Source organism: Dreissena polymorpha, chromosome 1, assembly GCF_020536995.1.
Source record: "Dreissena polymorpha isolate Duluth1 chromosome 1, UMN_Dpol_1.0, whole genome shotgun sequence".
In the NCBI taxonomy this organism is placed as follows: Eukaryota; Metazoa; Mollusca; class Bivalvia; order Myida; family Dreissenidae; genus Dreissena; species Dreissena polymorpha.
In genome coordinates, this window is record NC_068355.1 from 164,955,737 (window position 1) to 164,963,269 (window position 7,533).

Here is a 7,533-nt window from a genome sequence, read left to right on the forward strand (position 1 = left end):
CCAAAATTAGGGATGTCTGTTATATTTATTTCTATATTTAGAATATTTCTTACAGAAATTCCTTGAAGCAAACAGCGCAGACCCTGGTGAGACGCCGCATCATGCGGCGTCTCATATGGGTCTACGCTGTTTGCCAAGGCCTTTTTTCTAAACGCTATAAATGGGTTAATATATACAATCAAGTTATATCTATAATTGACTGGATTATTTTTATTGACATGCAATAGTTTAATTGTTCATGTCGCATATAGTATTTTAATGCCATAAACCATATTCAATTGTTAACATCTGCAACTTATAGGCTTATGTGTAAAACATTCATCAACATCAGTTTCGATGGCAACCAAAATGTTCTATTATGATACCGTCATGTGAGCGAGCGTGTGACATTCTGTAACCACGTGACCGACCAAATACAACCGAGCGTGAACTAAAAGTAAATTGAGTTTGCTGTTCAGTTTATTCGTGAATGCAGACGACAAAATGTGCGCGATTCTGTGCTTAATTTTCCTGTCGGGTCTTGCAGGTAAATGCCTTTTTAAGATACATATTTTGTTTTCAAACTCAAAAACAACGATTCAATATAAACATAATAATTTTATTTTACATTGTGAAATCATCTGCAAACAAAATTGTATTGAACAGAAATCTCTTCAATTATAATTTTAGAGACATGTATATAACTTATCGAATAAAATGGTATTCTAACTCAATCATTTATTTGCTAAACTGTTCATAAATATTGTTTTATTTCAGTCTTTAATTGTTTGGCATCAAATTAAGTTATAAATAATGTTTTCTATTTAATGGTACAAAATTATGTGGACAAATTACGGACAATTTCTCACAGTTCTAGTAAATGTATTAAGAACTGATAATCATAAATATTACACCATAGCAAATAACTTATTTGTATTTAAAATAATTATGGCATGAAATAAAGACTGCCTGTACCAGTATGTAAGAGACTGCCTGTACCAGTATGTAAGAGCCAATGGTGCATAGCAGGACATCAACATCCACGTGAATGTTCTGTAACTAACGAACCATGTCGGCAGTGGCGACAATGTTAGGTTTACAGCGTAGCAGCTACTTACACCTGCTTAGACTACATTCAGTTTTTTTGGTTAAAAACTGTATGCAATCAAAGCGAAATCGCCACGCTGAATTACCATTCCATGCTCACACGCACAATCTCTGCCATCACAAAAAAATCTAAACAAATTTGGTAGGAATTGTTTGTTGTTGTTATAGTACTATTTTATGAAAGTTAGTATTTGCTTTTATATTTTGAAAATAGTGCTTAAGTTTAGGTTGATAATAAAAATAAACTTCCGAAATTAAAAAAAGTAAAAATAACAACGGCACAAATTATTATACCACGTGGCTATGCTATCATCACGTGGTTGGTTATGAAGGCAGGGATTTGATCCAGCAATGATGGTTCCAGTCACATTTCTGCGCGGAGGTTGATCAAAGCGCTGAAGTTACTTAATTTGTTTGGGTACAGCGCACATTTCAAAATTTGTCTTTATTCTTAAATCACAGGCGTAAAGAAAACACAAGACATTCTATAGTGTGTATACGCAAAAGTAGATATACAGCGATCATAGCTTGATTTTAACAACAACTAAAATTGTTTCAGCGAGTCAAGCAAGCAGCGTGGGTAGCAGCGCCGGAAGTGCAACAGGAAAAACGTGCAACTATGTTGACCGATATGGCAGCTTGGTGAATCTGAACTGCGGCAATAGCGACTGCTGCGGCAACGACAAATACCGCTACTGCTGCACCAAAGGGTCAGTGTCCCTTCCTCTCGCCCCGAGACTGAATGTGCAAAACACAGATGACTGCAACGATATTGACGTCATCTGTCTTTTACACACCAGCGGGTATGTGGTTACTAACATAAACTGATTTGAGTTCCGTGTATCCGCGCACATATCTCGGAAGCTACCCTGTCCAATAATTATGTCACTTATAATTGCGTGACTTTACAGCGGACATCGAAGCTCCTGACAATTGAGCAAGCTGATCTGTAGCTATGTTGGCAGCATATGGCATAAGACCCATTTTCGCATGATTTTCGGGCTAATTTGTTAACATAACATATGAATATGTTATTTGACAAAAAATTTCCATTTATATCTGTACTAAAATCGAATCCTATTCATTATAACGTTGGTACACGTATGGGCGTCAAACTGTATATAGGCCCCGCTCTGCGAAAACGGGGCTTGATGCATGTAAGTATAGTGTCGCCCCAGATTAGGCTATTCGGATCGCTAATCTGGGAGGCCACTTTACGAACATGCATTATTCCCCGCTATCCCAGAGCGCAAATCATATCTTATGTTAAAAGAGGATATATAATTTCTTATATGCATATTGTAATCTATACAAAATCACTATATGACGTTTTCCGTTCCTTCGGATTGCAGGCAGGTGGGTACCATCGTCGGTGGAGTGCTGGGCGTCCTGTTCCTGCTGCTGCTCGTTGTCGCCTTATTTGCCTGTTGTTTTTGTGCTTCCTGTCCTCTCTATCAGTACCGGAGAGAAATGCAAGCTCGAGATGTGCTCATTCCCGCCACGAGGGAGAGTCTAAAAGGTACAAAAACTTTATCCAATTATTCCTTTATAACTACCATTCCAAATAAATACGACTGTTAAAATGAATGCATTGATCTATCTATTTATATCACATATTAACTCGTTTGATATTTGATTTAAAAAATCACGGCAAACAAAATTCAAGAAAGATAACTTTCGACATATTTTATTTGTTACGTAGATTTTAGCTCACATGGATATGTTCCTGTGGCCAGCGTATCGCGACCGATGTCAGCATCAGAATCAAACTGCATACATTAATATACCCAATATTAGTTTGTAAAGCCCTCCATGAATCCTTACTCTCGTGTGACCGGCTTCTATGGTATTTTTTGTTTAAAGGAAGTCCCTTCTTACCGAAAATCATGTTTAGGCGGATAGTGTCGTCCCTGATTAGCTTGTGCGGACTGCACAGGCTAATCTGTGACGACGATTTACGCACATGCATTATGCCCAGTTTTCTCAGAACGCGACTCCATTGGTCAATCTGTATTTCAGGACAAATTAATTACAGCACAATAGCCGAGCCAGTGCCGAGCTATATCTTGAAGCGTCCGTTGGAAGGATACATGGTGCAGCCGGGGGCACCGGAACTACCGCCACAGGCCCAGCAGCCGCCACAGGACCAACTACCCACGCAGCCACCTCCATATAAGGCTTAAATAAGTGCGCAATTAACACCTTGCCCTTTGACATTAGAAGTTCTGAAATGTCATGTGTATTTTTATGCCATTTTGATGAACACTATTGGATCGTCTCGTGTTTTGTTTAAGATAAAGGACTTCAACTTTGTGATGTTGATATACATGATGTGAGTTGTCATGGGGGCTTACTAAATTGAACCGCGTTCTGGGAAAACTGGGCTAAAGAATGTGCGTAAAGAGTTGTTCCAGGTTAGCCTGTGCAGTCCGCAAAGGCTAATCAGGGACGACACTTTCCTTTTTAATGAAGTTTTTCGTATAAAGGAGGTCTCTTCTAAACGAAAATCCAGTGCAGGCGGAACATGCCGTTCCTGATTTGCCTGTGCGGACTCCATAAGCTTATCTGGGACGACAAATTGCGCACATGCACAAAACCTACTTTTTACAGAACGAGGCTTAATTGTACGCGTACACTTAGTACATAGTTACATATCAGTTGTAGAAAGTTATTTATTAACACACGTGCCTACTTATTATTTGTGAAAATATAAAACTAAAAATATTTGTTATATGTAAAGCATTGATTAAGTAAATCATTAAACATGTTTTTGAAGTTGCGCCGATGTTTATTTACAGTTAATTTCAGCGCTTAAAGCCTGCGCCCGTTGCAAGACAAATTACAAAAATAACATACGAACAGTGACTTGTGATCATTCAGATAAACCTTTATAGGCCGTGATATAAAAACGTTATTTACATAAAATAAGATACAATGACATTGTTTATGAAAGCAAGAATTGTGTTAGCCTTCTTTGTAAAGGCTACCAGCAACATTTTCAATGCATGATCCTAACGAAATAATAATAATAATAATAATAATAATAATAATAATAATAATAATAATAATAATAATAATAATAATAATAATAATAATAAAAATAATGTTTAAAAACCTGGTTACAATCTATAATCTAAGCTCTTGTAAAACATAACAATGTCAGAAGAAGAACAATCAAAGGCAGTTCAGTTGCATTGAATATTCCATTTTAAAATCCAGAACATTCACCACATGCATGTATCGTAAGAAAACAATTAGGTTCCCAGAGATCTTTCAAAGAATTAAGAATGCTAGAAGTTTGGATTCTTACTTGAAGCTTAATTATTGCTAAACTATTGGAGCCACTGTTTCATAGCTACGGTACCGGTATGTAACTTTACGGAATCTTGGTACTTCTCGAGTAATAGTGTAATTTTTTAATCTTAAGTCACGATGTGTCGAATTCTTGTTTAGAGATGGGTCTTTTCAGCTTTTATAGGTGTAAGTACATATTTAAAAGTACAGCGCGTATTGCAATGGGAGCCTGTTTAAATAAGTATTTTGAATGTATTTCTATTTTAGTTTGCATTGAAACAATTATTTGAATAAGGTTAAAATGTCCTAACCTCATGTTCTATTGTCTCTTGGAGACAAAATGAACTGGTCAAATGGACATTAATTTTTTTTACAGTGGTCTTGTTTAAATATTGATAATCTAATTTTACATTTTTAAAGACAAATAAAATAAAGCGTTTAATTTATTTCTTCAAATGCAATGTTGATAGATGCTGATTGTTGATAGGCTCAAACATATGTTGAAATTAAGTGTCTTTACAAAATACACTATGGTGTAGTTACTTTTCTGTATATCAACAGTATATATCCCTCTAAACCGGAATCCCCTCTAAACCGGAAGTTCCACTTCATAACAATCGCGTCCGGTTTACAGAGGTTTCACTTTAAGTACTATGTAGTGTGTCTGGTGTTAAAAGTACAAGTTTTGCACCAAGTATCAGCATATTGCAGTGCCTCCATGATACATTGAGGCCGGCTTCAACTCACCGCGTCCCTGTATAAACTTGTTAAACTATATCCCTAGGCCGTGGAATTCGGAACACATTGTGTATCCTGATGAGCAACAACACAACTATAAGGCACGGACTTATTGGATACTGTGTCCAACTACAGACTAATTAATCCGGTGTTCTCGTGCTCTTCTCTTAATGCGTCACTTAGAACGGGTGATATTCAGGTGAACAGACTCGATAATGCCTCTATAAGTCTCATATCGTCGATGCAATAGAAATTAAATAAATAGTGTAAACTAATTAAGGCACATAACACAAAACAAACACGAAACAAATCTAGAGTCATCTTAAACTGGTCAAATTATTTAATGTTGTAGAAAACTATACTTCTAGCTAAGTATTTGTTATTTCGGTAATAACCAAAGGGATTGCTTTCCAATTTTAAGGAAATAAACCACGAGTGTGAAAGTAAGAATGGTTTGATAAAAAAAATCATTGGTACAACAAACCGTTTTATTACCACAATAACTCAAATTTAGCCGTTAATTATATTGATTCTACCGCAAATTTATATACTTCTTATGAATGCTATTGTGCATATTTTAATCTAAACTCCGCCCTATTGCATCTAAAAACATGCACAAATGCGTCCCCGTGAAGTACACCAAAACACTTCAATGACGAAGTGAATAATCGAAATGACACCATCATGGTGCAGGATCAACGGGGTTTGCACACGGGCTGGACAGAATATAAACGCACCCTTAAGACCATTATTTTTACAAACACGTAAACTTATTGAAATACATTTGAAAAAATCTTTAGTGCATAACAGACGGCTTTTCTTGCAGTTTGTGCCAATATCTGAAAATTTAAGAATAAATCATTGAATACGTCTAAAATCGGTGCCAAAAAAATCACGTTGCGTGCAGCGTAACCATGTACATGAATGTGTTGCACATGGAATATTTTGCCATTCACACAGGCTTATTAAATAAAATAGTTCTGACGTATTTCCCATTGCCAAAAGCAGCATAAAAACTGTTTTTTATGCACTAGTTGATATTAATTCTTAAGAAAAATCGTTTTAAAGTTATTTGTAGAAAACCTCCACATTTCGGTGTGTTTACATCCATTAACTTTCAATTGTGAACCCCACAAAGTCACGTGATCCTGCACCCTGGTCATGTGAATTGTAAAACACATGAAACTATCATTCTAACAAATGCAAAACTAGCAAAACGAAAGCATGTTCAGTAGACTGTGATAAAGCGATCGCACAACCAATTTGGTTAAACAGCGCTGCATAATGCAGAAATTATATTTTGGTCAAATGTTTGATCTACTTCAGGCTCCGCAAACGGTTTGTTGTAGAAAACCCCACTCATATTTTCATTCAATGTCTATAGATAACAAATCGTGGGTAGTGGTCAAATGATTAACAAGAAATATCTTTAAAAAAGATATACGGCGTTGATAGTTCAAGGATAGCGAATGTCTTTTTCTGTGCAGTTCTTAGCTGCATCACACGCAGTACGGGATGTTACGCGGAGTTTTCGCGGCTTATTTTACATTATTGCATATTGCTGGTCATAAACCTATAGATACAAAACAGAAAACCAAAAGAAGAATGGAAGTGAAATTAAAACATATGAGTCAACCGGCCACACGCGAAGTATCCGTATTTATAGGCGCGTTCTTCGAACAAACTTGTTTAAGAGGTTTGTCGGGCGTTGCTATTTGATTCGATTATTAACAGTATCGAGAATCATCGCGCTCATGCTTAATGCATTAGTCAATATAGTGGAATAATTATTGTTAAATATCATTGTATTGTTGAAAACACATAAAGAATCTTTTATTGACATACCATAATTATATTGCTGAATATCTTTATTTAACATGTTTCTGGTCTAAAGAAAATTCCAGGTCACCTAGTTCACGGATAGCGTCTTTATTATATAACCTTACTGGCCGCGAACTCCGGTGCTGACCTGTATATAAACTCTGACATTCACACACTGGCCGCGATGTAGCGGATCCGTGGTCTAGTGGTAACACACTGGCTTCACAATCTAGAGATCGCTGGTTCGATCCCCCGCTGCACCTAACCTACTAACTCGTCTTTCGCATGAGACGTTAAACCGAGGTGCAGTGTACTAGGTGCTGTACACCGGGCACTAAAAGACCCAGGGTCACCTCTGGAACGGGGTGTCTCCTGTATCTTGCACTATCCCCCGTAACCAACTAACACGTCTTTCTGGGGGCGATGGCCATATGGGAGACCCGGTGCACTCGATAAAAAACAAAAACAACAACACTGGCCGCGAATCGACCCGATACCTCGCGGGTTGAAATGCAATGCATTAAAGGGAGGCCTCGCTTCCACTGCTCTTCATACTTTACATGTTGACATGTTGACATGAATATGGAAGTAAGT

At 37.1% G+C, this 7,533-nt stretch overlaps 1 protein-coding gene across 2 annotated transcripts; it reads left to right on the plus strand.

Moving 5' to 3' along the window:
* The first annotated feature begins 400 nt into the window (after positions 1-400).
* LOC127867615 (protein shisa-5-like) lies at positions 401-3,865 on the plus strand. 2 transcript variants are annotated; one of them, XM_052408914.1, is made up of 4 exons: positions 401-526; positions 1,646-1,889; positions 2,439-2,605; positions 3,106-3,865. In XM_052408914.1, the coding sequence occupies exons 1-4, from the start codon at positions 484-486 to the stop codon at positions 3,267-3,269; spliced, it is 618 nt and encodes a 205-aa protein (XP_052264874.1). In that variant the 5' UTR covers positions 401-483; the 3' UTR covers positions 3,270-3,865. The 2 variants fall into 2 exon arrangements, with proteins under 2 accessions (XP_052264874.1, XP_052264882.1); XM_052408922.1 differs by having other exon boundaries at positions 1,646-1,796.
* The last annotated feature ends 3,668 nt before the right edge of the window (positions 3,866-7,533 follow it).

Excerpts from the sequence above, each read along its gene's own strand:
- LOC127867615 (XM_052408914.1), top strand. The coding sequence starts at position 484 with ATGTGCGCGATTCTGTGCTTAATTTTCCTGTCGGGTCTTGCAG. Across the intron at positions 527-1,645 it reads TTTCCTGTCGGGTCTTGCAG|CGAGTCAAGCAAGCAGCGTG; the intron begins GTAAATGCCTTT and ends AAATTGTTTCAG. Across the intron at positions 2,606-3,105 it reads CACGAGGGAGAGTCTAAAAG|GACAAATTAATTACAGCACA; the intron begins GTACAAAAACTT and ends TCTGTATTTCAG.